Below are 27038 nucleotides of genomic sequence, written 5' to 3'. Positions count from 1 at the left end.
AAAAATGAAACTTGCCCTATAATTGAGGGACGAAAAATATCTTTTTGCCCCCCAAAAAACCTTTTTGGGATTCTGAACAAGACCCGCAAAATGTGTCGATAGCTAACCATAGAGTCGAGTTAAAAATGTGTCGATAGCTAACCATAGAGTCGAGTTACAACTTGCAAGTGGGTTATGGAATTTGAGGTCCATGTCTCACCATTTTCACTCTCTGGATAATCCAGAGAACAATCCAGTGAACAAATGGAATTTCCATTGGATCAAAATTCTCTGACTTGGCTTCAATCCACTCTCCAATTACCTCTATCACTCACACAAGACCCTTGAAGCCTCGTCAGAAGAAACTTCTAAGCTTCCAAAACTAACAGTCATCGATGGCAGCAACAATGGCAATCCTGCACGCAAAGTGTTCGACGATTTGCTCTTCCAACAACAGCTCCAACAACAGCAACCCCACCAAGCCATTCTCAAAACCCACTTCCATTCTATCCCTTCAAAACCTCCCAAAAGGCCTAGCCATCTCAAAATCAACTGATCTGCTCCCATCATCTTCTTCCCTTGCTGGAGTAATCTTTTCCGGCTTGAGCTCATGTGATGCGGCCTTTGCAGCCCAACAAATCTCCGAGATTGCTGAAGCAGACAACCGTGGGATTTCTCTGTTGCTCCCAATAATTCCTGCGATTGCTTGGGTTCTGTTCAATATTCTTCAACCAGCACTGAATCAGATCAACCGCATGAGAAGCACGAACGAGTTTATAATTGGGCTTGGGCTTTGTGGTTTGGCTGGTTTGACACCAGATGCATCTGCTAGTGAAATTGCTATGATTGCCGATGGTGCCACCAATGACAACAGAGGTCAGCTACTGCTTTTGGTTGTTGCTCCTGCTATTCTGTGGGTTTTGTACAACATTCTACAGCCTGCTTTGAACCAGATCAACAGGATGAGGTCTAAGTGACTTGAAAACAAAAACCCTTCTTATGACAATGAACAAATGAAGCCTCTTCTGCTCTTTTTTGGTCTATTGTGATATTTATGTATTTCAATGCAATAGGCTAATTTCACCAGGCAGCTTTGTTGTTTGTTTGAATTAGCATTTTGTATGTAGTCTGAAGTTCTATAAAAAAAGATGTCTGACGATTGAGACAAACCACCAAGCTTAGATGCATAAAAAGGTAATTTGAAAGAACAAGAGTTCCAAGTAAAAGATTTTTGCATCCTAAATATTGAGTCCACAAACACACTAAATACTACAATTACAGAATACTGTTGTCTACTCCGTCTTCCTTGAATCTTTAAGCTGCCCTCTCTTTCGGATTCCAAGGCAAAACCTTAGACGCCATGCATCGATAACAAACTCTGGCAATGAGTGAGCCAAACCCCAGAGAAGGGAATGAGGCCAGTATGGGGTGCAGCGGGGATCGTATCCTATCCAGCGCATTGCTGCTCGAGCATAACCATCTGTTGATGGCACGAAGAACGACGATCTCCTGATTGATGCCATCTTAGTTGCCACATACAAAGGAACCTGTCCATTGAAAACCAAGCAAAGGAAAATCAATCCCTGAATATCCCAACAGCAGGCTTCTTTCTGCTTTATCTTAAAATTATTGCAGCATACAGATATAGCTAACATGTCAGCCATTCTCGTCGTTTCCTAGCTAGACATCAATTTGAACAAGATGATTCTGATATTTGCGGCATACATAGAAACAGCTAACCTGTTGAATGCGGAACCTCTTTTGGGAGCACAAGATGCACATATTAACATATTGAGAACGGTCTGTTACTAACAATGTGAGCGTCATCAACAGAAGGAGGAAATTTAGATCCACACTGGATATTGGGCACTTGTATCGCCTTTAATAGCTCTGCTCGTAATTTTTTTAGTATATTACTTTAAACAAAGATGGTCTCCAACGTAGAAGAACATCAACTTATGATAGATAAATTAATACCAAATGCTCTTGGAATATGAAATTGGGAAAAGGACATCAAGGTAATCAAAATTCTACATCAATTTCAAAGCAGCTATTGCAAAAATCAGGAATCAAGCCAAATTCTTTATGCATTCACTGATAAAAGGCCTAGTTTACTAGCACAAAGCAAAAGATCTTCCCTGTTGCTATTTATCAGCATTTCAAATGGGTTAGAGTTGCTTAACAAGGTTAGTTTCTACAACTTGGGTCGCCGACAGGGTGACAAAAACTCATAGAAGATAGAGAACTTATTGGGAAAGGAACAATAATCCGGCCTTGGCTCCTAAGAGTTGTTGTTTTCCGCAAGAAATGATCTGGATTGAGAATGCAAATAGGAAAGGCGATCAACCCTATATTTGAATAATTCATATTGTTTTTGTTCTCATAGTTTTTTGCAACAATAAATAAGTGATTTCCTTTCTCTAATGCAATTTCCCTAAATTAACATGATCACAACCTGTAAGAACTCTTTCAAAACTACCCACAGACAGAAAATATAGGCTTGACTAGTTCCCCTTCATGAATCTGCAATTCATTGTCCTAATCTAAATTCAATTCCATAAAGTAAATCAAAAGGGGATTCATGTAATAAGTAATTGGGAATAGAGGAAGTCAATAAAGAGGAAATAGAGGAATCAGTTTTTGTTTCATGCAGAAAGAATCCATTCACCATTGCTAGAAAAGCATAACTAAATGGATTCGATGAAGAAGTAAGAAACGACAATAATCTTAAATCCATAAACAGTACCTGACACTGCACATCGATCCCTCTATCCTTATACTCAACATAAAGGGACCTAGAGAATTGATCAATATACCTGAAAACAAGCAAAAAAAATTTCAGAGCTCGATAAAGAAGAAAAAATACAAAGCAGGTGAGATACAAACAAGTACTTACGCTTTTGTGGCAGCATAAACGCCGTAAAGAGGATCGGACGGAATCACGATGGCCGCACCCGACCCGATGTTCACGATTGCCCCTTTCTTCCTCTTCAACATCCCTGGCATAATAGTCTGCGTAACCTTCGTAGTCCCTTCGACATTGACTTTAATTAGATTCCTCAGAAGCTCCTCATCGACTTCGTGAAAGAACCTCGCGTACGGGTACGAAATCCCGACATTGTTAATCAAAACCCCAATATCCAATCCGTCAATAGCTTCTCCAATCCTTTTCACACCCTCGTCAAGATCCCCACCGAAATCAACAACAACATTCTTGATTTCAATCTTACCGTATTTAGCCTTGATTGAATCCGATACATCCCTCAGCTTACCCGGATTCCGACCCACCAACACCAGGTTAAGCCCTTTACGACCCAACTCGAACGCGAAACTCTTCCCAATACCGTCAGTCGGACCCGTAACCAGAGCCCACGACCCGTATTTCTTAAGATTCTTCGCGGGCCTGAGAAAACTAACATAGACCCATTTGAGAACCGCGAGAGAGAATTTCAAAATCGAAAAGGATCCCAAACTGAACAGCAAAAGAACCCAACTTGGCTGCGCCTTTAGCGTGTCGAAGAAACAGGGCCCCATTAGTGGCAGAGTACGTGGTATCTGCGGTTCTTTGGGGGAGAAGTGGATCTAAGAAATGGGTATTGTTCAGAAAATTAGAGAAGCTAATATAACGTGTGATTTGAGTTTGGTTTAGAAGGTTGGAATTGAATTTGAGTGGATAGGAGACGGAGAAAACGAAGAAGAAACAGAGGAGTGCGTTTGTGTGTGTCAGTGTATTGAATTTAAGGCGTGGAGGAGAGTGCAGTGTTGGGGGTGGTGAAGTAGATGAGCCGAAAACCACCCCACCCCATTGCCATTTCTGCCAATTTATTAATTTAATGATCACTTCCCCAACTGTCTGGACTCTGGACATCTCTATTTTTGTTGAACTACCTTAAATTGATTTATTATTGTCTACAATAAAATAAAAAAAAATGGAGAAAGTGAAGGAAAAAACGTGAAAAGAGAAGGGGAAAAAAAATATAATAGGACTACGTATCCCTAACAAATTCAGTCATAATAAATCATAACATGTAATTAGACAACGTAATAACGAAAGTCAATGTAATTAGATAACGGCTCATGTCATTAGACAACATAATAACGTAATAACGAAAGTCAATTTAATTAGAAAAAGTAATAACTAAATTCAATGTAGTTAGATAACGTAATATTAGATAACGTAATACTATTATGGCCGATTATGGAAGAAATTGTTAGAGATATATGGAATTTTCGAGGAAAAAATGATTCACTCATGTGGCATTTAAAATTTTAGTCACAAAAAATGATGATAAACTTTCCTTGCTAATGATCAAAGGCTACCAGTTGCCAGCAGCAAAATAATAACGTCCTTACTGAAAAATTCATATATATATATATATATATATATATTATTTATTTAAGGTTAATGCGACATTGCATCCTACAATGAAGGAGTAGTGTCCAAAAATATCCATAAGTTGGTCAATGAAGCTCAATCAAGCTTCTTACAACATTCAAGCTTCTTACAACATTGGCCACAAATCCTCAGGTTTGGACAATTAGTCCTATGGAAGGAAAACGCAGAGATGAATTACCACCTTTGCTCTCCTACAACCATGGAGGTTCATCCATGAACATCATCTCAAAAATAGACCCAAAAACACAACTATAAATGCTGAATGAATTCTCACAACAAAAAACAAATCAACAATCCTTCTCTTTTTGAAATCCATACAAAATATGAATTCTAAATACTTCATCAATGGCCTTCAAGTAGCCATTTTGGCCCTATTCTTGTCCTCATCTTTCTCTTCTGCTCACTTGAAGTTGAAACCCCCTCCTATGCCACAACCCACCACAAATCCACAACCTTCAGTACCACAACCTACTCCAAATATTCCACAACCTTGTACAAATCCGCAACCTACTAAAAATCCGCAACCTTCGACACCACAAGCTTCCCCGTCAGGCGATCCCTCTGATGGTTCTATCAGTTACCAAGGAACTTTCAAGAAGGTGTATGCATTTGGAGACTCATATACGGATACAGGAAATGCTAAGTTGCTGGGGGGTCTTAAGTCCTTTGTTACTGATTTGATTACGAAGTTTGCATCACTTGCTGATCCTGACGGGAAGAATAAATTGCCCGGTTCACGTCTCTCCAATGGCAAATTGGTCATTGATTTCCTCTGCGAGTCTCTTGACTTACCAACCCCTCCAGCATACAAAGACACATCTGCAAACTTCTCTAAGGGAGTCAACTTTGCAATTGCTGGATCAACTGGTCTTCCTGGTGGTTTCTTCGCACTTCACAAGATTGCTCATGCGCTCATGTGGAACGCGGTCCCTGAGACTTTCAAGACTCAGATTGATTGGTTTAATAAGCACCTCAATGAGGTTGAATGTAAGGGATTAAGTGATGTTGACTGCAAAGGTTCAATGAACAACTCAATCTTCTGGGTTGGTGAGATGGGTGGCAATGACTATTCTCGCACATTAGGCTCCTCCCTTTCCATTCCATGGCTTACAGGAATAAACGTTGGCCATGTCTTCAACCTTGTAAAGGTAATGCAAAAAACATAAAAACATCCTCTTTGTTATACAAAGCCGATGATTACTAATTTGAAATTGCTCTTTTCTATGACAGACATTGATAGAAAGGGGAGCCAAGTACCTTGTGGTTCAGGGACTGCCACCGGCTGGGTGCTGCCCGTTGCAGTTGGCTCTGTCTCGATTCCATGACCGCGATAGTATGGGATGTGCATCCCTTGCCAATGGATTGATTAAAGCTCACAACAAGCTTCTCCAGAGGAAGTTGGAAATACTGAGGGAGCTATTCCCTCATTGTGTCATTACATATGTTGATTACACGAATGCCTACAAAAATGTCCTGTCAAATCACAAGCAGTACAATTTTCAAGAGCCCTTCAAGGCCTGCTGTGGAGCTGGTGGTGGTCTACTCAATTTTGACGTGCATCGTCTTTGTGGATCCGTTGGCACGACTACCTGCAAGCAACCAGATCACTTCATTAACTGGGATGGTGTGCATCTTACAGAGGCCATGCATAAAGTTCTCTCTAATCTCTTCTTCCACAAACCAGGTTTCTGTCAACCACCGTTTCTTAACCTGATCAAGCACAAGAAAGGCTTGTTGATATAGGTGAAACATATTACATAGCTCTTCCATATACGGCCCCGAATAGATGCATTCAGAGAGCCTGACAAATAAGTTCATTAGATACAGTGTACATTATTTTTCCTTTTTCTTGTATTCAACCGCAACTGACTCGATAAAAAGAAGAGTCACAGCAGGTGTAGATTGATTTGTTTGCTGCAAAAGGAAGACTAAGCAAACATAGTATCAATCTTGTGTACCCATCAATGATAAAGTATAGAGAAGTGACACTAGATTGTGTTACTCCATTGTAATATCTAATGGAAGAACAATAATAGTATTACCGGTATATGTTTCCCTTCTGATTTTCATTTTTCTTCTTTGAGAGTGAAAAACAATAGTATTAACCGCGAGAACTTATCTGGGTAGCTTGTTTGAGTGAAATTGACACCAATGGAAGTATGAACCTGCACTCAAGCTTGTCAACAGTCGTAATTCAACAATTTACCAGTAAATTCACTGTATTATCACACATAATTCAACCACAAACAAAAATGAAGCTTAAATAACTAAATAAGACGAATTATCAAAACAAAATGAAGCTTAATAAGAGTTGCTACAGGGCTCTGATTTATCTCATCAGTATTGCTTAAAGATTCAACAGAAAAGTATAAATGGATTTTGAAAATATCTGAAAATATCTCAACACACTTCCAATATAGTTTGCATGCAATTCTCAACATTTTCATGAATAAAATATTGAGCTAATTCCGGAGATGAACACTTTTCAGTGTGAGAAGGGCCTCAGTTCTTTAATGTAGGTGTTGGTAGCTGTTTGCAAAAGGTTTGGCTATTGATAATTTTATAGCATGTAAATTACAGCAAAAGCATGGGACTCGCAGGCAGTTTGTGTGCTTTTATACTACACAGCAGAATGGAGGCGCAGAGAAGAAGAATCAACATCTTGGCGAAACTGCATTCATAATTCGAAGAATGTGCATACATTTTCAAGAGCATTCAATCATCGGAAGTCGGAACAATGCATTTGCGGCCAAATTGTCATATAAAAAATAATCACTTTATTGCTTTATCTGTAGCAAATTCAGATTGCTGTGTATAATATGAACCTTCACAAAGAGAGACAAAAATCACAAATCTCTACTTCTTACTTGGTACTGGAAACAGCCCTCTGTGATACTCTATGAATACCCTACTAAGACTTCTTTACGTGTACTTCAGCGCCAACACTAGAGAATGTTTTTGTTGTGAACCGTACATAATCACAATAGCTGGTCATCAACCATTCAGCACGCAGGCAATGCCTTCGTGTGTCTGATTTACTCCCTTATTCAAAACTCACTGTTGGATGTTAGGAGAAGCGTTTTCAAGTGCACTCCTCTTTGGTAAGGAAGAGACTGAATGAGCAGTACTTTGCTTACTTTTCCCAATGGAACGTTTAGAAAGTTCAGCATCGACTGCAGGCCTTCGAGGGGGTCGGGATCTTGTTATGTCCTGGACTCTGGTTGGCATTGGCTTCCTTCCCAGCTTTGGTGATTGAGGTTGTGTTACTGGCATCTGCGGAAATCACAATTGATCCATAAAATCAAAATGCAAACTCATGAGTTTCTAGCACCTACACAAACAAAGAACACTATATCCGTCCCTGTCGTGTTAAGGCAGAGAGCCAGAGTGTACAAGTTAAAAGGTCAAATTCAATTGGAAGGTTATAACAAGAATAATTGTAGCAAACACATATTTCTGGCTCATCTGGTACTCTATTAACACAAAAACTATAGCAGGATCTTTGTAGGACGACATGTATCATGTTTTCATAAGCATATGGAAAAACGTTCTTTACTTGAGTATTTGGTGATAGTGATCCATTGTTTGAAAACGCATTTAGTTTGGTTCTGAAGACTATAGATGTCACGGTCTGGTGTCTCATACATAACATACATAGAACATGAGGCAATTCTGCACACAGTTTTCCCAAACAACTAATAAAGCGCCATTTTACTAGTGAAGTAAATAAATAAGAGAATTCTATTTTTCCCCTGTGAACAGAAGGAATATGACGCTGATATTACATATTAAATATGATCAACTTGGCTGCTCATTTAATTTGAATCTTAGTTACGGGAAGAACAGTAGATCATTTACTGTTTCCAGGATTTGTTCTTCAATACTTTTCAGATTTGCCCCATTAAACCACTAACAGGGATTTATCACTTCCCGTTTATAGATAACCCTTGGTTTACCATGTGAAGCATCCATTCAGAGCAGATTGGACTTTGTGTACTTGGTTCTACACTGAATACCATATATACAGTATAATAAAGCTATATGAGAGACCAACCTTAGATTTTGTTTGCAGTTTCCATTTCTCCACCTCCTTAACTTTGCTGTTCTCTTCTAGCTTCTGAAAGAACTAGCACATCAAACAAAACCAAAGTTTTGACATGATCGCAATAAGGATACTGTCAGGAGAAATAAGAATGTCTATAGGGAGCTAGTTTACCTCTTTCCGTCGCGCAGCTCTTTCTTCACTCCTGAAGCTAAAAGGAGACAATACAATAGGAGCTCGTGTCTTGCTTCCACTAGCATTTGAAGATTTTGGATGTCTGACATAGAATTAGAAGATAATAAATTAGGATTTCTGATTTAAATCATTGAATGTTTACCTCTTTCCATCTGACCAAAAGTCATGGTCATTTCTGACGAGTGAAATCATGAAAAGTTTAGTACAAAACTTTTAATACAAATTTCAGTTATATGCATAATATGAGCTCTTGAGGCACAATGTAACACAACAATGTAAACAATTTCATGCTTCCATTGCAGTCACAACCCGAGAAAAATGAAAATAAATAAATAAAAGGAAGCACATCTACGAAATTCCAAAAGGAAAACTTCTTACTCAGAAATGAGGGAATAAGATTTTCCAGTTGACATTATTCCTCCTGAAACTGACTTATTTAGTGGTATTTTAATCCTGCAATAATGAACCCGACATGTCAGTGAAAACATATTTTTTTTTCCATGTAGTTAAGACGTTTACAACAACTTAGAACATTTTGCAATGGTAAAATACCGTTTATCTTCTGATTTACCAATCACTGAAGGATGCTTCAACATTCCATTAACAGATGTCTGCAGTATCCAAAAGAAAGGCTGCCTGGTGAGTCCATTGTTCTTTCCTAGCAAAAATAACACATATGTGCACAAGTGTGTGCTTGCAGGTGGGACTGAATGTGTGTGTGGGAGAGCAAGATGTAACACAAAAAATGGAAGTACCCTAGCAGGATTGTGTAGGGTCAAATTGCCCTTGGACATTTTGCCAGAGGAGTTACTGGAGACACTAGCTCGAGAACTGAAATTGATCGACATGTGGAGGGCATTTGGAGTTGATTTCTTTATACTGATAAAGTCTCGTATAGACTTCTTACCAAGTGAACCAACTCCATTTTCAATTACTTTCTTGTTGGCTGAGTCTTCAGCTGATATCTTAGAGTCTGAACCAACTTTATTTTCAGCTCTGAATTGTACAGAAGAAGCTCCCTTGGCAGGAGAAGATGGATGTTTGTAGGCCCTATCTATTGTTAATGATTTGAACATAGATGGTCTTTTCTTACTAGATGAAGCCGGTCGCTCCCTGTCAGAATCCTCCTGTAACAATCAAAGTTTGAATGTAAATAATCTAATACAGTAAACATCAGATGAAAAGGAAAGAAATATTTTTAACAATTTACCTTTTTGGGAATCTGTTCCTGTAGAGCAGAGTCAGCATACACATTCTGGCCATGGTTTTCAACAATTTTATTTAAGTTTTCAATCAGAGCAGGAATCCTGGTATCAACATTTTGTTCCACAACAGTTTCTACTCTTTCCACTGCAGCAGTTCTTATATCATCACTTTCAATGGCAGAATTCCAAGCATTTAGACCAACAGAATGACGCATCTCGTTATTGAAGACATCATTCTCTTCTTGTTCTTCAACATCCAAATGGTTATTTGTTGCTGCAAGCTCTTCAACTATGGAAGAGTGACTACAAGTTTCAGCAATCCCTGATTCAGGAATACTGTCAGAAGTTGCATTTTCTTCCTGTAGCAAAGCTGCTTCTCTCATTGCAGCTTTCTTCTTGTAATGAGCTTCAAAATAAGCTTTCTTTTGAGCAACAGAACCAGGCTTCGAAAATTTCTCAACTTCTTCCAAGTAACGATTCTGAGAGAAGGTTGACCATTTCTCCCAAGCCAAGGACTCTGACATGAATCTCCCAAATGATATGGATTCCGTGAGGGCACGACGAATTGGGTCACCCTGCATTATATTTGCAGTGTGTTGGGTACATTCATAAGAAGGCCTAAATTACCCTATTTTGTAGCTGTAACAAATTTCCAGAAACTTGTTCTATTGCATGAGCCAAAGACCAGTTTTAAAACTCAAAACTGACAAGAAAAAGCGTGATCTACGAATCATCATCCACAATACAACGTTTAACCAGAAAATAAATCAAGAAACTATCAAAAGATGCGTTACTGCAAAGTCCATGGAAGGAAGCAAAAATATGCCCAGAACCATACATTTTATCCCTGAACACAGAGATCCAATGATTGATTTGCATTCGGTTCTCAGAAGATATGGACGAAAAAAGAAAGGAACACCAAGAACTTCCCCAAGATTACTCTTGTCAGCTCTCAAAGTTCGAGGATACAAGCTAAAATCAACGCAGTTAAGCCAGACTACATTAGTAAATTAGGGATTTCAACAACAAATTGGCATACTTCATGACCAGCGCATCAAACCAAAACCACAAAGAACAAGAAAAATATTCAAGAACTGACCTCTCTGTCTTCACGAGAAGCCTCGGATGGATGAGAAAAGGATCGCACAAGACAAGCTGATTCACCCATTGTTCCTTTCTCCTATACGAAGAGCCGCCGATAAAAACCCTTTTCTTCTTCTTTCGTGTCTCGCTGTATATTCAACTCTCCGGCGAATATACGGAGAGAAAGTTAACAAAACCCTTCAAGGGTTCAGTCACTCTTTCACTCTGAAGTGTGAATCAAAGGCTATAGCTTTATTACAAGTACGAGCAAGACAGAGAGAGCCAACTGAGATGCGCAGGCTTATACGCTAAATGTCGGTTCTTTATATATTTTCCTTCAAGAAAGCTCTCTCTTTTGCCAAAGATTCAAGCTTTTCTTTGCTTTTTGATATGAGAAGGATCTGGGTTATGCGTTAGGACTTATGACCTACCAGATAATGACATTAAAGGCATCTCCAACGGCTAGTTTTTCTTCTTTATAGCAAAAATGCCAAGCCAGTGAAATGACATGTTGATTCTTTTGGATATACTTATTTGGTCCACCAATTAAAATAGACTCTCCAACGTCTTTTTTCTGCAATTATTCTGGACACAAAAAATAGGTACAATTGCAAGGCCCCAGGCTTTGTTTGGTAAGAAAATTATAATGGAAAAGAGGAAATATTGGGTTTTCTTCTCTCCGTCCTTAACCCTAAATTCATTGAATGTGCAAAAGAAAAAAAAAATCATTGGACCTATTATCAAATTTTCACATAATCAATCTTGTCAAAATAGAAAGTGATCATTTCCGTATCACACGTCTACAATAGATTTGGGAAGAAAATTTTTACCAACGGCAATGAGAGATTGGAAAAGTGTGATGATTGCATCAGTCAAAGATTTTATTTGAATCCTTATACGGTGAAAGTAATCAATGGACATTGATGTCCAGAAACTTGCCAGAGGTAACAGCTTTAGGGATAGTAATATACAAGACTCCAGCTTTAACCTCAGCTTTGATCTTCTCAAAGTGGATATTTTCAGGCAAAGCAATTCTACTACTGTACCTTCCATAGCTCTTAGCAGACCAGTCCTCCTCCTTCTCTCCTTCGCCCTTTTCTCCACCATTATTCTCCTTCTTGGGAACCTTCTCAGCCTTAACAACCAGCATCTTCTCCTCCACCCACACCTTCACATCCTCCTTGGTCATCCCAGGCATGTCAAACCTCAGTTTGTACTCACCCTCCCCTTCTTTTATCTCCCATGGTGTCCTCCCTCTACTATACCCACCTCCCTCACTTGGTAACGGCGACGGCCACCCGCCTGAGTACTCGAATGGATCCTCCATCACCCTCTCCATTGTCTCCATCATCTGTTGTACTGTCCTTGCTGTTGGAAACCTGTCCCACAATCCTGAATTGCAGGAACAACCCACATCAATAATCATGATCATCAAAACCCTAAATCCCAAATACCTTGGTTAACTACAGTACTCATTTGTCCAAAAGAATTACATTCTGACTTGTTCACAGGTAGCCATCTATCTCAATCAGAATTGAAATTTGACTGTGTTGGGCAACACCCAGATCAATAACTTCCAAAATTACCAAGACAGGACGGAGATAAATGATTTAATTGAGATGGGTATTGAAGAGCTTACCAATTGAAGCGGGTCTTCTCCTGGGCTGGGATTGCTGGTGCTTGCTGGGTCTCTGTAAGTGGTCAAGGTTTTCTCTACTCTCTGCCATAGCCTTGATACTTCTTCTGTTGCTAAACCCAAACTGTCTGCCATTCTTCAATACAAACTGTTGAAAGTTTCCGCCGACGGGATTGCACGATTTGCTAATCCTCGTCGAGTACAGGGGGCAAGAGACGCCCAAATTAGACAGAACTTGAGGCATTTTATTTATGCTACGATCAAGATATAAAAGTTGGAACCCGAAACGCAATTAGGGAATAGTATCTAGTCTGATATATAGTGAAGAGTGGACATTTCTGGAGAGAACGAAAGGAGGAGAAGAGTTTGGTGTATTTCTGGAACTCTCCAGAACGAATAAATTTTTTGTTCTGGCTCGGACGATTTCTGTTCTTCATGGGCAGCGGCGAAGGCAGTGCGAACGGCGTCGTTTGTCAGCTTGCGGGACGAAGTCGGAGAAATTAAACTGCAGTCTGCCGTTACATAGAGTTGTTATTGGGCCTTAAGGACGGTCCACGTTGTTTTAAATGCCATTGGGTTCTGTGTAATAGAGAAGGCCCATGGCAACTTGTCCATTGACTATGTCTAGACCTGAATTTTCAGGTCGATGGGCCCACCACGGTTGTAATTACTCCCATGGGCTCTTGGCCTGATCCAGTTCTCAAAGTTCGCAACAGCAATCGAATTGCTATAATTTTAAAAGCCCATAAATATTAAATAAAATATATTCTCTTATTTTTTACTCTGTTTCGGCATTATTTCCCTTACAGTTTTCGACATTATTTCCCGCGCGACCCGAGTTTAGAGCTACCTAGTTACTGGTAGTCATGATAGGCGGAGGAATTCTCGGATACCCAAAAACCCTAAATAGCTAATCCAACAACCCAACCGTTCAATCACACTAGAAAACCCAATGAAAACCAAACCCACTTTGACTAATCTGTATCTGATTGAGTATCTAAAAGCAGAACACTGCATGGCTTGGCTGAAAAAATTCCTCAGGAGAAAGATAAAACGCAATCCCAAGATAACATAAATCAAAGAAAGTGCAAGTAATAGAAGAAGAGAACGAACATTGTATTGAATTTCAATGGTATCTGGTTCAGTGGACGGTAGAGGAAGTAGAGTTTAAAGCACTTCATATCTTTCAAGACTTGACAATGAACGGGCAGTACCATGATCATCTAAACCAATAACCCTAAACCATAAATAACATTCTTAAAATTGTCATCAAAATATATGATACATTACATACACAACATATATATGATACAAAGTTGTGAAAATAATTGTGTACAAAAACCTGTGATCTGTAGCTACTTCCCCTAAACTCTTCACAAGACAAGCCATAAGAATGCCGAAAGTTGCTATCTTTATGCTGAAAATGTGAATGCAGGTTCTTAGATCTTACTTCCGCTTGCAGTGTAATCTGGATGTTGTCTCTGTGCAAGTGAGAAAAGTTTTTGACTTCGCGGTAGCTGTATGGTGTCACTGGAGGTGCGGTTCATGATAGTGTAAAGAATACGAATGCAAAAAGCAAGGAACTTGGGTAATAATCTGGATGTATGTCGTTTTTAACAGTACCATTACCATCTTGTCGACCCATGCCAATCAAAAGAACTGAGACTCTTGAAGATGTTGGGTTGGTATAATTCAGGGAAGGATACTAGCAGCTTTTTGTTGCAGCAATCTCTTCCAAGTGCTTCCATGTAGCCGCATTCCTTGCTTTTATATCCTCCTCTTTTCGTTCATCCTCCTGGAACTGGTGCAAGCACTCCTCAAATAGCTCGGGATCAACAGCCGAGAATATCTTACAGACATTAAGTGTCAAGTTCTGGACCACCTGATTCCAGTGGTCACGACCATTTTTTCCCACAGCTGGGAAGATAATCGGCAGTATAACTTTGTGGTTTTGTCTGATCAAGTGCTCAATGTGATCATTGTTCCATAAGTACAATGCCCTCTCTGCCACCTGTATAAGCAACCTCGGTTAAACTTTATCGGCAAAAATATAGCATCGAACAACTGACATTGCATGAGATATAAAACCAATATACATAATAAGTATATAACCATGGCTAGGAAGTTCAAGATGCGGAAATAGTTGTTTTCCCACATCCTAATATTTCATATCTGCTACAGGAGAAAGCCACACTTATGCAGCTACCCAAACTTAATTATTCACTCGGGTTACAACATAGTAGTAATAGCCAGTGGAAAGCCCACAATGTTTCAAAAAAATGAATATAAACAATGTCAATAAATCCGATCAATAAATGTTGAATCCCATGGAGGACAGCTGAAATACATAATATAAACTTAGATTACGTGTTTGATTGCTCATACCTGAAAGTGCGAACTGCTCAAGCAAAGAGCAATTTGACGGAACAGGGGTACCATACATCTTTGAAATTCTGCTGGTTGAGTAGCTTCTAAGATTTCCTCCAGCTTACTTAGAAATAGGACTTCTTTAGAGCTATTGGTGATTGGCCAGTACTTCAACAAACCCCTTATAACAGTATCTGCAAGCTTGCAGTCTTTCTCCACGCACTGTGTGATGCAGTATGATAATTGCTGATGGTACGTTGGCAAGCATTTAGGTTTATGAAGAGGCATCAGTGCCCGAACAAGGAACAACTTGTGTTCTTCTTTCAGTGGAGTAGCAAATCCACTGATTACACTGCCCAAAAATTCCAAAAGCTCCACAATTCCATTGAACTTCTCCGTTTCAAAAATGAAGTGGAAGAAGATGTTGTTTATTGCCTTCCTTATATACAGACGATGCACCATAAACTTTCCATAGATGCGATGTAGAATCATTTTAAGATATTCCCTCTCTCTGGGATCCTCAGAATCGAAGAGATTCAACAATTTAAGAACAAAAGAGTGATCAATGTATCTCTTAGCCAATTTAGCATCCATCTCAGGAGATGCAACAAACCTCAGAAGGAACTCATACACAATCTGCAAATGCGGCCAAGCAGGGTCCATCGATGGTTCCTCTTCTTCTAAATCAAGGGCTCCAGAAAGCTTGCTCTCATGAGGTTGGAGTGCAAGTGTTCTGAACAAGTTCACAGATAACATCTTCACAACTTCTAGCACAACAGTTTCTGTGAACTTCCCATTTGCAGCAGTAACATAATCGACAAGCTCAAGCAACGTCTGTCTCTTAATTTCCTTCTCTTTCAAGTCTTTTGTCGGGTCAGTGAAGTCAAATAAAACACAACACAATCTCAGTTTTCCAATAAATAGATTCTGCTTCTCAGAACTAGGAACATCCCTGAATCCTGGCAATGCTTCATATGGAGCACTAACTGAATTGCCATTCAGTTTTAGACTTGTAAATTGGGTAAGCATACTTCCATGACTGTGGCCTATTGAATCGGGATCAAGACCCTGGATTGATGCATTCCTTGAGTCTATTGGCTTATCACTTGCAAGGTCACCGTTATTTAAACTGGTGGACGCATTTGAAGTTGGCGCTGATGAACCCACAAATTCACGGGACTCAGATGACTTAGAAGTCTTATTTGGAAGCCTACCAAGTATTTGCTTGATCATAACTTGCAATGATCAAAATTCCTTCCAAACCTGCCTTGTCCAGAGAATCCTTTAAATCAGATTTGCTCAGAGTACAAGGGGCTCGACATCACAATTAAAGAACAGTCGGATGCATAAATCTCATTTCAAACCAAAGAATAATCAGACCCACAAATTCTATATAACTTGAAATCCCAGTTACAAAAGCCCTTTCCCAAATCAAATACAAGGGAAATCCTAGGAGCATCAACCAAAGCACCAACGAACGGCCTCTTATTTCGACACATCATCAGAATAACTGGATAGTTCTCCAAACAAGAACATAAACAGATACCTTCAAACTCGAAATTCAAGAACCCGGATGCAGAAAGTAACACAGCAACAAACCCAGAAGCTATCTTCTTTACTCATCAAGTTGACTTTGTTAAACCAAACGACGACCAGCAAACTCAGCTTAATCAAACTGCATGTGTTATCTGTTGGAATTACGAGAGAATATTACGTTTCTTGTAATTATGGGTTGTAAATATTCCCTTTAATTACTTTGATTTAGTTTCCTAGAATTAGGTTGATTTGATTGATTTAGTTTCCCTAATTTAGGGCTCTCAATGTAATTATATAATGTACAACCTCACAACATGAATATACAACACAAATTATTCAATTCTTCTTGGTATCGGAGCCTAGGGTTTTCTTTATCATCACTGTTCATCGGCGCTATTCAGACAGTTCACGGTACTGTTCACGAGCAGTTTTCTCGGCTTTTTCTGGCAGCACGTATCTCTTTTGTTTTTCATCGACTTCGGCAGCTCTTTATCTCAAGCGTGACTCTGTTCGCATCTGTCTCTTTTCGCACACATCTATCTCAAACATATTTGTGTGTATCTATCTCTGCGCGCACCTATCTCTCGTCGCGCGTGTCTATCAGTTTCTCTTAGCGAGTGTTGCAAGTATCTTTGTTGGGTTATCTTTGGCAAATCTCTGTCTTGGTGTATCTCTGCAAGTCGTGATTATTTCACGAATTGATTCGACTACTGCCTAACTTTGGGTAAAATTTTACGATTTCTTGGCTTGCACTGTGACAATTTACTTTTGCCGAGATGGATTATAGTCATCTTTCACCAGATTTGAGCCAGCTCCAGTCCCAGATTGCTCAGCTACAGTCATCAGCTGTTATTGCTGCAGGTACTCCTACTGCTTTCCATGGTAAGTCAGGGAATCCCATTTGGATTTTGGATTCTGGGGCTAACAACCACATGACTGGTGAGCTTTCCACCTTCACCTCTTCTGTTACTCCTATCAACCAATCTGTCTGTATTGCTGATGGTACTTCTCTCCCAATTCGTAGTCAGGGCAGTGCCCGTTTGTCTCCGGATATTACTCTTCCTTCTGTTTAATATGTTCCTAAATTTACATGTAATCTTCTCTCTGTCAGTCGCCTTGCCAAACACCTGAATTGTGCTGTTGTCTTCTTATCTGACCGTTGTTTTTTACAGGACCTGACTTCGAAGAAGATTTGTGGCAGGGGGTTTGAGCATGACGGCCTCTACTACTTTGGTGACCCACCTTCATCTGATGTCTCATTGTCTAGTCTTCAAGCTTCCACACTATCGGTTCTAGATCCTTCTACTTTATCTTCCTCTGTTCTAGATCCTTCTACTTTATCTTCCTCTGTTTTTTCCCTTGCTACTGTAGATTTGTGGCATGCTCGTCTAGGCCATGCAAACTTTCAATATCTATGTTCGCTTTTTCCGCCTTTGAATAAAGCGTGCAAAAATTTTAAATTTCATTGTGAGGTTTGTGAATTGTCCAAACATACACGCACTTCTTATATTCCTCGCATGCGTCGTTCTCCCGCTGCATTTGACCTTGTTCACTCTGATGTCTGGGGACCATCTCCCACTACTGCTTTTTCTCAACATCGTTATTATGTTACCTTTATTGATGACTACACTCGATGTACTTGGGTTTATCTTATGAAAAACAAATCTGAAGTCTTTGATCATTTCACTAATTTTCTTCACATGGTTAAAACTCAATACAATACTGTTGTTCGTGCCATTCGGTCTGACAATGGCGGTGAATATCTCACCAATGAGTTTCGCACTCAACTTGCTCAAAATGGGATCCTTCAACAGCTCACGTGCCCCTACACACGTGAACAAAATGGTGTCGCGGAACGCAAGAACCGTCACATCATGTCTGTCGTTCGATGTCTTCTTCGAGGTATGAATGTCCCCAAAACTTTCTGGCACTTAGCTGTTCTTACTGCCACATACCTTATCAATCGTACTTCGAGTCGGGCACTTCAGGGTGCAACACCCCTTCATGTCCTTCAGCCAGGTACTACTCTGTTTTCTCTTCTTCCTCGTGTGTTTGGTTGTACCTGTTTTGTTCAAAATCGTAGTCCCTCCCGTACCAAACTTGATGATAAAGCCATTCGCTGTGTTTTTACCGGGTATTCTTCCATGTCTAAAGGTTATCGATGTTATGATCCCGTTTCTCGTCGCTTTTATCACTCTTTGGATGTTACTTTTTTGGAGACTATTCCTTTTTTCTCAGGTAGCCCTCTTATATCAGAACCGACCGTGGAGCCTTCTCTCACCATCCCAGATCAATCATCACCTCCACGACCGATTTTGTTACCCAAGTCTTCCTCCCCTTCACCTTCTCCTGACTCATCATCTACTCCTAGTGCACCATCTCTTGTTCCCTTTGATCAGGTCTATACTCGGCGCCCGTCTGCTCCTGCCCCTCCGCCAACTTCTTCTCCGGAATCAGGTACTTCCCTTTCTCCTGTTTCTGTTCCTCGTTACCCCACTCGTGATCGTCATCCCCCTTCCCGTTTTGGATTTACGAGTAGTACTGACCATCCCTTTGCCAAGTATTTGTCTTATCATTGTTTTTCAGATTCCTATAAGACCTTTCTTGGCAAGCTTGACTCCGATTTGATCCCTCGCTCTGTCCACTCTGCTCTCCAGAATCCTAAGTGGGTCTCTGCCATGGACGCAGAGATGGATGCCCTACAACGTAATCATATTTGGGACCTTGTTGATTGTAAGTGGGTGTTCACTATCAAGTATCAGGCTGATGGTTCGGTTGATCGCTATAAGGCTCGTCTTGTGGCCAAAGGATTCACTCAGATTCCCGGCAAAGACTTTGGAGCCACGTTTGCTCCAGTTGCGAAACTTACTACAGTTCGTCTCCTTGTTTCTCTTGCTGCTACATACTCTTGGCCTCTACATCAGATGGATGTTAAAAATGCGTTCCTCAATGGGGACCTTTCTGAAACTATCTACATGGATCCTCCACCAGGTTTTCACGGCCAGGGGGAGTATTCGGGGAAAGTATGTCGTCTCTGGAAATCTCTTTATGGCCTTAAGCAGTCTCCTCGGGCATGGTTCGGCCGCTTCAGTGAAGTTGTGCTTGCTATGGGGTTTGTTCAGTGTCACTCGGATCACACATGTTTCATTCGTCGCCAGTCTCAGGGCAAGTGCATTATTATCTCAGTCTATGTTGATGATATCCTTATTACTGGAGATGACTCCCCAGGTATTGTTCAGGTAAAGGATGATCTGCGAAAATCCTTTGATACTAAGGATTTAGGTCCCCTCCGATATTTTCTTGGCATTGAGGTTGCTCGTTCTCGCCGTGGCATATTTTTATCCCAGCGGAAATATGTTCTTGATCTTCTGCAGGATACAAGTATGCTTGGTTGTAAACCTGCCTCTACTCCTATGATTCCTAACCTCAAGCTATCACCAGACTCAGGAGATTTTTTATCAGATCCATCAATGTATCAGCGTCTTGTGGGACGTCTTATTTATTTGACAAACACAAGACCAGATATCACGTTTGCTGTTAGTGTTGTTAGTCAGTACATGCATTCTCCACGTACTTCCCATTTGGATGTTGTTTATCATATTCTCAGTTATCTCAAATCTTGCCCTGGTCTCGGATTATTCTATGCTTCTGGAGAGATGTCAGGTCCACCATCTAGTCTCTCATGCTATATACCATCTGATCTCTCGGGCTACACTGATGCTGATTATGCGGGTTCCATAAGTGATAGGCGTTCTACCTCTGGCTTCTGTACTTTCCGGGGTAATCATCTTATCTCATGGAAAAGTAAGAAGCAAGCAGTTGTTTCTCGATCATCAGCTGAATCTGAATATCGTGCTAAGGCTCAAGGTACATGCGAAATCATGTGGCTTCGTTCTCTCCTCACTGAATTGGGTATTTCTGTAACAGACTCGTCCTCTTTATTCTGTGATAACAAGTCTGCCATCATGCTATCATCCGACTCAGTTCTTCACGAAAGAACTAAGCATATAGAAGTTGACATCCATTTCATTCGGGAAAAAGTTCGGTCTGGCATTATCACTCCTAGGTTTGTTCCTTCATCGGCTCAGACTGCGGACATGTTTACTAAACCAATAGGTCCTTCTTTACTTAAGTCATCTCTTGTCAAGCTGGGTCTCGTCAATCTCTTCGCACCAGCTTGAGGGGGAGTGTTGGAATTATGAGAGAATATTACGTTTCTTGTAATTATGGGTTGTAAATATTCCCTTTAATTACTTTGATTTAGTTTCCTAGAATTAGGTTGATTTGATTGATTTAGTTTCCCTAATTTAGGGCTCTCAATGTAACTATATAATGTACAACCTCACAACATGAATATACAACACAAATTATTCAATTCTTCTTTATCTGAAACACCCAAAAAAGCTTTCTTCAATACCATACAAACCAAAAACTAGGGTAACCCAAATTAAAAGCGTAGAAATCAGAACCCAGAACAAGTAAACAAAAAACGATTAGAACCAAAGGGAACCCAGATGCAATAAGATGAGCAATGAATATGTGACGATACTTACAGAGGCAGTGACTTCAAATTGAAGCAGAAAAGAGCTCCTTTTCCTTTTCTCAATTAGTTTGGGCCAGAAAAAGAGAGAGGGGTTCGTTCCTCTTTTTCTTTCATTCCTTTCCTTTTTTTCCAAGCTTTTTATCTACTTCGAGGTTCCATCTATTATATGTATTGTGATTTGTGAAGGTTACTAGGTTCTGATTTCATCAATATCTCTCTAATCTAATTAACAATAAATAAAATATAAACCGATAAAATATAAAACCCAAAAATATATATCTTATCCTGCATAGAACCCTATCATTAAGAAGTAGACATGAATTTGATATGCTTAAACTTATCCGACAGACCAAGTGTACCAGATTTGCCAAATCAGACAGAGACAAACAGCTTTGCAAGACGGGAATCAATCAAAGATGTTATCTTTGATGTCTGATGTCCTTTTTTTTGTTTGAAACTGTAATTTTATGGCACCTTATCTTTGACGACTTGTGTCGCACGTTGGCTATGTGTAAATTACCAGAAATTAAAAAAAAAATGCAATTTTATAATATTATTATGAATGGAAGCTCCAATTCTCATGACATTGATACCCAAAACGGATAATATATTTTGATGAAAAAAAACACATCCACAATAAATATTTCGATGATGACCGACTTTGGTTAGGTTATAAAAGTATAAAACTTGATTGGGAACTTATACGAGCAAACAAAATATTTGAAATTTGTTCGGAAAATTGACTGCTCCAGCACAAATAATGAACTTTTTTTTAATGATAAACCTTTAAAGCAGAAACAGTTGGTAGAAAATACAAAAGATTGTGCATAGGCGCAATATATTGGCAATGAAAAAGGCAGTCGTCTCTCTAAGCCCTAAAATTGGAACTATTGGGCTATTAGTGGGCTTGACCTCCATCTGACTGACTTGGCCCAACTGGCCCATTTCAAGTAGTGGAGGCTTTGAACCATCAAGATCAAGGCTCAAGGGGAGTTGAAAAACAAGGTTCAATGATCTCTCTCTCAACAATCTCAGCCTTAAATGTAGCAAGAAACAGTGTTTGGACAAATCACAATCAAATACTTTTCAAAGAAGACAATCATATTACCTGCAAATCTCAATGAGATATTCAAAGGAAAATATGAAGTTACAAGTCAAGGATGATATGATAAAGACAATGACTGATAATGGCCAATTGGCCAAGTAAAGATATCATAAACCATTGAGCTACAGAAAGTGAAGTTATGGAAGTCAAAAGGAACACAAGACCAAATGCATTGCACCACAATTTCCTTTTGTTTCACCAATATAAGAGCAAAAAGGTTGTTTGCTTCATAGTGGAAAGTGTGATATGGGTGGTGCAATTGAGAAGAAAAATGTAAACAGCCAAAACATTTAACAATGTTAACCCTATTGGCACTGCTCCCAGTTTACAACTAAAAGACCAGCCAAGTCCATACACAATTTGTTGCATGCCAGTTCATGGAAGCACAATCATGTGAAACTCAGAAACTGAAGCATAAAAAAGAACATTAAGAACGACATAACAAAAATATTTTATTTTACAATAGGAACCCCATCCTCACCGCCAATCGGATTATCATATGTGATTCTGGATCTATGAAAAGTTCATTTTAAAACTTATCACCTTTTCACAACAAATGATCTTGCAAGCTAAGAATTCTAAAGGATTCAAGAGAAATTTAGAAAATGTTCATTAGGCTTCAGCATAAGCCAGTAACCCTCCCACATATTAGATTCCTTATGAAGTAGGTGAGGAACAATCCGTGACCAGTTCACCATCTGAACAATGTTTCTACTTCATGAATCCCACCTTAATCAGAGAAAGAAAAGAGTGACATCGATAAAATCCTGTTCTCGCTAACCTGAATATGTGCGAGGTTCTTTGCAAGAAACAGGCAACGCCTCATCACTTGCAGTTTTCTGAGCAGCAAAATTTTCTAGACGGCTCCACGTAGCTGCGCGTTTAGCTTTGATCTTGTCTTCCTTCGATTCATCTTCTTCAAGCTTAAGTAAACACTCCTTGAAGAGCTCCGGATCAAGATCATGAAAAATCTTGCGGACATTCATAGTCAAGTTGTGAACAGCCTGATTCCAATGATTTCTGGCATTTATCTCCAAGGCAGGAAAAATAATTGGCAATATGACCGTGCGGTTTTGTGTGATCAGATTCTCAATGTGATCATTGTTCCATAAAAACAAAGCTCTCTCTGCCACCTGGTGTTACAAAAGTAGTAGGATAAAGAAGCTAAGTAATTTAGGACAACAACCGGGGACACCGGGCACACCAGAACTGGTAATCACTCAAACCTTAAGGGTGCAAACAAACACACATACACACAAGTGCGGAGGTCAAGTTTTATTTCTTCTAGTGCAATCAACTACATATAGAGGGTAAAGAAAACAAATTTATATCAAATGATCATGCATATGTCAGCATGTTACATTGCCAAAGTTTCTAAAAGGAGTACCAAGAATAACTCCTTTAAGTTCTATAAGCCTTATCATGTTATAATCCGAACAAATCAAACCTGGATCCCTTTCTACCACTCAAGACACAGATTCTCAAACTAGTATATACTCGCTTTAAATTCTATAACCAGGTAAACTAATGGAGAGCTTGGTGTTGCTATTTTTGAGGTGCTTGGACTTATTTTCAGAAAAAGCAATGTTTGGTGAAATTTTTATAAGCAACTTATCTTAAAGTGCTTCTGCTTATTGTTAGGTTCTATTTAAAGCAAATAGGAGGTTGCTTTCAAAAACTAGCTTGTGCTTATGGAATTTACAATATTAAAAAAAACACTTGAAACTATTGACTATCTTTAATTGCAATAATACTTTATTGAACTAATTCACACTGTAAAATTAGTGTCCATTTTGGTCTTTTGTAGGTGGAAACGCATAATAAATTTTTACTCGAGCAACTTGTTTCTATGCTGCTTCTATAAATGGCTTTCAATAAGCACCAGGAACACCAAACTGGACCCAAAAATTATCAAAATATAACCTAAGCGGATCAGGCATCAGCAGGACCAGCTCAAATTCCATGTGAACCATCTTGCTTAAGTCTGTCATATCAAATCCCATGTGAACTACAGGAACATTGACTTGCCATAATCCAAATAGGCTCAAAGCATACAAATAGTGAACTTGGCAACTCCATGCATTCAATCACAAGCCTTAGAAGCAACAGAAACACCCCAGACCCAAAAGTATATGGCATAATAACTAAACCAAAGAAGGAGTAGTCAACAAGATTTCCAGGGAATTACAGATGTAACCTACAACTAAAAACATAAAGAACAGATATTATTTTCATATTTAATGAATGATCTGGAAATGGAGCACTCAACTTTCGATGATAGTTTTCAAAAGAACATAAGAAACCAAAAACAAAGGAGAAAAAACATGTAGAAACTTAGTACCTGAAAGTGTGAACTGTTCAGACACCTCGCAATCTGGCGAAAAAGGGGCACCATGAAGCGCTGAAATTCAGGCTGCTGAGTTGCTTCTAAAACTTCATCCAATTCATTTAGGAACATCACTTCCTTTGAACTATTTGTGATAGGCCAGTATTTCAATAAACCCCTGATAACAGTATCAGCAAGCTTGCAGTCTTTCTCCACAAACTGTGTGATGCAGTACGATAACGGCAGATGGTACATGGCCAAGCATCTGGGTTTATGCAGGGGAATAAGTGCACGAACAAGAAAAACTTCATGTTCTTCTTTCAGTGGCAAAGCAAATCCATTGATAATACTACCCAGAATTTCTAGAAGTTCAGCAATCCCATTCTGCTTCTCAGTCTCAAAGATAAATTGGAAAAAGATATTGTTGATGGCTTTTCTGATGAATGGACGATGTACCATAAATTTACCATAGATCCGGTGAAGAGTTGTTTTCAGATACTCCCTTTGTCGAGGATCATCAGTGTCAAACAAATCAAGCAACTTCAGGATAAAGGATTGATCAATGTATCTTTTTGCCAACTTTGCATCTGTCTCAGGTGATGCCACAAACCTTAGTAAGAACTCATAAACAATTTGCAAGTGTGGCCATGCAGGATCCATTGAGGGCTCCTCCTCTTCCATATCAAACCCATTTATGACCTTGTTCTCACGTGGCTGAGGATTGAACGCCCTAAACAAGTTCGCAGATACCATTTTAATTGCCTCTTGCATGACAGTTTCCTGGAATTTACCATTTGCAGAAGTAACATAATCCAGTAGCTCTAGCAATGTTTGTCGCTTAATCTCCTTCTCCTTCAGATTCTTTGTTGGGTCAGTGCAGTCGAATACAAAACAACACAGATGCAGCTTCTTTATAAATAAGTTCTGCTTCTCCGAGTTTGGAACTTCCCTGAATTCAGGCAATGCTTCATAAGCAGAAAATCCTGAATTTCCATTTTGCTTCAAATTTGCACCAAGGTGTACCCTGTTAATATGCTTCTGTCCCAAATCTGAAACAGAATTAGAAGAAGGAAGAGATGTTATGGTAGAATTCCCAGCCTTAGTTGTTCCTACATCACTGCTTCTTGAACCAGTGGACACATTGGAATAAATAGCACGGTGTCCTCCATGCTCACGATTTTCTGCAGTCTTAGATGACTTTCGTGGTAGCTTGCTGAGTATCTGCTTTAACATAATTTACGAGAACAAACCAAATGCCACCCCCTCAAAAAAGACTCAACACTATATATCAATTCCCAATTCTTCCAGACACCACCAATGCAGATCAAAACCTGTAACTAAAGCCCATCCAAGAGCTTATTCAACGTGCCTATCGAAACAGGGAATAGACAGGACCCAAAACCCAACTTCTCCTCCACAAAATCAAAACCAAACACATTTGAGCACCTAAACCAGAGCAAAATCTAATTCCTCAAAATCTCAATAACCCAAAGCAGGACTCTTAAGCAGTCTGGTAAACTTATGAAAGGTGACAAAAATTCACAAAAGTTTAAGCTTTCAACAGAATTTCAGAGACCCACAAGCACAAAACCACGATTAGTATAAGATCAGCACCAAATTTGAAATTCCCCCTCAACTACAGAAATCCCCTTTTCCTCCCTCTCTCTTGGCTACAGAAGGAGATAAGAAAACCCAGTTTATCACCACATTCCCCAGTCCCCACAATATCCACTACCCTGAATGACAAACAACGATCAGAATAATCACCTAAACAGAAAAACAAAGCACAAAAATCAAAAACAGATAAGCAAACAGCGGTTTCGAACAAAGAGAACAGAGAAAACCCAGATTAGGAATACCAGAAAAGAAAATCAAGGAAGAATTTTCAGGTGCAAAAAATACTTACAAAAGGCATTCAAACTCTGATTCTGGTTATTCTCTTGTGGTTGTTGTTTGTTGACTGGTAAGTTTTTTTTTGAAATTCTTTGATTATTTTTCTTTCTAGTGATTATACTTCCTCGATTACTACAAGTCAATCCTTGCCTTCCTCTTTCCTTGTCTCTCTTCCGTAGTTCCGTTTGTGTGATGTATTTCCTTTCTGGGTGTGCCCAGTCAAAAGGAAAGCAGACACTGGAAGTCCAATAATGGCCGTTAAACAACTGTTCATATCATACGACATCGTTTGCTTACACCCTTGTTCTCAAAAAAAGAAAGAACGCAGTTTTCGCGTGCGAACGAATCTGCATGAATTTTATCATAATAATTAATAGTTTTCAGTTTTTAAATGGTAAAATAATCCATGAGAGGTGATTCGGTTGATAATTGAATAAATTAGATATATAAGTATCAAATATTTGATTCCAATAAGAAACATATTTCTCATCGATATTTCAAAAAAAAATAGTAAATATATTAAATAGAGTTCCATATATAGAAAGTTTATTTGACTTTCATTGGGGATATTATATGAGGTTTGGACGGAATGGAACTGTTAAAAAATGTTGTTTTATTTGGAAATAAATCTCTTAAAATTTGATAAATTTCATTATCAACCCAATAATCACCGTTATTAACATAAATGGAAAAAAAAAATTTAGAAGATATTCAACCCGCTAATTAACCTAA

General features: G+C 39.2%; 7 protein-coding genes across 9 annotated transcripts; 2 read left to right on the top strand and 5 right to left on the bottom strand.

Annotated features, from left to right (window-relative positions):
• Positions 1-137: 137 nt before the first annotated feature.
• On the top strand, positions 138-1148 carry LOC119991253 (photosystem II core complex proteins psbY, chloroplastic-like). Its single transcript, XM_038837554.1, has one exon. It carries the CDS (start codon positions 375-377, stop codon positions 954-956), a length of 582 nt encoding a protein of 193 aa, XP_038693482.1. The 5' UTR covers positions 138-374; the 3' UTR covers positions 957-1148.
• Positions 1145-3661, bottom strand: LOC119991251 (very-long-chain 3-oxoacyl-CoA reductase 1-like). The gene is made up of 3 exons (XM_038837552.1): positions 2876-3661; positions 2726-2795; positions 1145-1526 (listed from the first exon to the last, which is right to left on the bottom strand). Exons 1-3 carry the CDS (start codon positions 3511-3513, stop codon positions 1272-1274), a joined length of 963 nt encoding a protein of 320 aa, XP_038693480.1. The 5' UTR covers positions 3514-3661; the 3' UTR covers positions 1145-1271.
• Positions 3662-4475: 814 nt separating this feature from the next.
• LOC119991250 (GDSL esterase/lipase At3g48460-like) lies at positions 4476-7374 on the top strand. The gene is made up of 2 exons (XM_038837551.1): positions 4476-5523; positions 5606-7374. Exons 1-2 carry the CDS (start codon positions 4699-4701, stop codon positions 6116-6118), a joined length of 1338 nt encoding a protein of 445 aa, XP_038693479.1. The 5' UTR covers positions 4476-4698; the 3' UTR covers positions 6119-7374.
• Positions 7136-11526, bottom strand: LOC119991249 (protein WVD2-like 7). Of its 2 annotated transcripts, none has more exons than XM_038837549.1 (8): positions 10917-11526; positions 9823-10392; positions 9368-9739; positions 9165-9223; positions 8991-9065; positions 8592-8694; positions 8430-8501; positions 7136-7648 (listed from the first exon to the last, which is right to left on the bottom strand). In XM_038837549.1, exons 1-8 carry the CDS (start codon positions 10983-10985, stop codon positions 7430-7432), a joined length of 1539 nt encoding a protein of 512 aa, XP_038693477.1. In that variant the 5' UTR covers positions 10986-11526; the 3' UTR covers positions 7136-7429. The 2 variants fall into 2 exon arrangements, with proteins under 2 accessions (XP_038693477.1, XP_038693478.1); XM_038837550.1 differs by having other exon boundaries at positions 8430-8492.
• A 220-nt stretch (positions 11527-11746) lies between these two features.
• On the bottom strand, positions 11747-12944 carry LOC119991252 (small heat shock protein, chloroplastic-like). Its single transcript, XM_038837553.1, has 2 exons — positions 12540-12944; positions 11747-12292 (listed from the first exon to the last, which is right to left on the bottom strand). The coding sequence occupies exons 1-2, from the start codon at positions 12778-12780 to the stop codon at positions 11811-11813; spliced, it is 723 nt and encodes a 240-aa protein (XP_038693481.1). The 5' UTR covers positions 12781-12944; the 3' UTR covers positions 11747-11810.
• A 687-nt stretch (positions 12945-13631) lies between these two features.
• Positions 13632-21412, bottom strand: LOC119991231 (serine/threonine protein phosphatase 2A 57 kDa regulatory subunit B' theta isoform-like). Its single transcript, XM_038837520.1, has 3 exons — positions 20993-21412; positions 14922-16591; positions 13632-14547 (listed from the first exon to the last, which is right to left on the bottom strand). Exons 2-3 carry the CDS (start codon positions 16134-16136, stop codon positions 14242-14244), a joined length of 1521 nt encoding a protein of 506 aa, XP_038693448.1. The 5' UTR covers positions 16137-16591; positions 20993-21412; the 3' UTR covers positions 13632-14241.
• Positions 21413-22479: 1067 nt separating this feature from the next.
• LOC119991602 (serine/threonine protein phosphatase 2A 57 kDa regulatory subunit B' theta isoform-like) lies at positions 22480-26538 on the bottom strand. 2 transcript variants are annotated; one of them, XM_038837951.1, is made up of 3 exons: positions 26320-26538; positions 24429-26180; positions 22480-23220 (listed from the first exon to the last, which is right to left on the bottom strand). In XM_038837951.1, the coding sequence occupies exons 2-3, from the start codon at positions 25644-25646 to the stop codon at positions 22864-22866; spliced, it is 1575 nt and encodes a 524-aa protein (XP_038693879.1). In that variant the 5' UTR covers positions 25647-26180; positions 26320-26538; the 3' UTR covers positions 22480-22863. The 2 variants fall into 2 exon arrangements, with proteins under 2 accessions (XP_038693879.1, XP_038693881.1); XM_038837953.1 differs by having other exon boundaries at positions 24429-26149.
• Positions 26539-27038: the final 500 nt, after the last annotated feature.

Source organism: Tripterygium wilfordii, chromosome 22 (assembly GCF_013401445.1).
Source record: "Tripterygium wilfordii isolate XIE 37 chromosome 22, ASM1340144v1, whole genome shotgun sequence".
Lineage (NCBI taxonomy): Eukaryota > Viridiplantae > Streptophyta > Magnoliopsida > Celastrales > Celastraceae > Tripterygium > Tripterygium wilfordii.
Note: the sequence above shows the minus strand (reverse complement) of the source record. Positions and strands in the feature narration are given on the sequence as shown.

Bases quoted from the DNA above. Each gene is read 5' to 3' on its own strand.
- LOC119991253 (XM_038837554.1), top strand. From the start codon at position 375: ATGGCAGCAACAATGGCAATCCTGCACGCAAAGTGTTCGACGATTTGC.
- LOC119991251 (XM_038837552.1), bottom strand. From the start codon at position 3,513: ATGGGGCCCTGTTTCTTCGACACGCTAAAGGCGCAGCCAAGTTGGGTT. The intron at 2,796-2,875 runs GTAAGTACTTGT...GCTTGTTTTCAG, and splicing joins GTTTATGCTGCCACAAAAGC to GTATATTGATCAATTCTCTA. The intron at 1,527-2,725 runs GTACTGTTTATG...TTCAATGGACAG, and splicing joins GGATCGATGTGCAGTGTCAG to GTTCCTTTGTATGTGGCAAC.
- LOC119991250 (XM_038837551.1), top strand. From the start codon at position 4,699: ATGAATTCTAAATACTTCATCAATGGCCTTCAAGTAGCCATTTTGGCC. The intron at 5,524-5,605 runs GTAATGCAAAAA...TTTCTATGACAG, and splicing joins ATGTCTTCAACCTTGTAAAG to ACATTGATAGAAAGGGGAGC.
- LOC119991249 (XM_038837549.1), bottom strand. From the start codon at position 10,985: ATGGGTGAATCAGCTTGTCTTGTGCGATCCTTTTCTCATCCATCCGAG. The intron at 8,695-8,990 runs GTAAGAAGTTTT...ATTCTATGTCAG, and splicing joins TCTTATTCCCTCATTTCTGA to ACATCCAAAATCTTCAAATG. The intron at 7,649-8,429 runs GTTGGTCTCTCA...TGATTTCCGCAG, and splicing joins AACTGCAAACAAAATCTAAG to ATGCCAGTAACACAACCTCA.
- LOC119991252 (XM_038837553.1), bottom strand. From the start codon at position 12,780: ATGCCTCAAGTTCTGTCTAATTTGGGCGTCTCTTGCCCCCTGTACTCG. The intron at 12,293-12,539 runs GTAAGCTCTTCA...CCTGCAATTCAG, and splicing joins GAGAAGACCCGCTTCAATTG to GATTGTGGGACAGGTTTCCA.
- LOC119991231 (XM_038837520.1), bottom strand. From the start codon at position 16,136: ATGATCAAGCAAATACTTGGTAGGCTTCCAAATAAGACTTCTAAGTCA. The intron at 14,548-14,921 runs GTATGAGCAATC...TTGCTTATACAG, and splicing joins TGAGCAGTTCGCACTTTCAG to GTGGCAGAGAGGGCATTGTA.
- LOC119991602 (XM_038837951.1), bottom strand. From the start codon at position 25,646: ATGTTAAAGCAGATACTCAGCAAGCTACCACGAAAGTCATCTAAGACT. The intron at 23,221-24,428 runs GTACTAAGTTTC...TTGTAACACCAG, and splicing joins TGAACAGTTCACACTTTCAG to GTGGCAGAGAGAGCTTTGTT.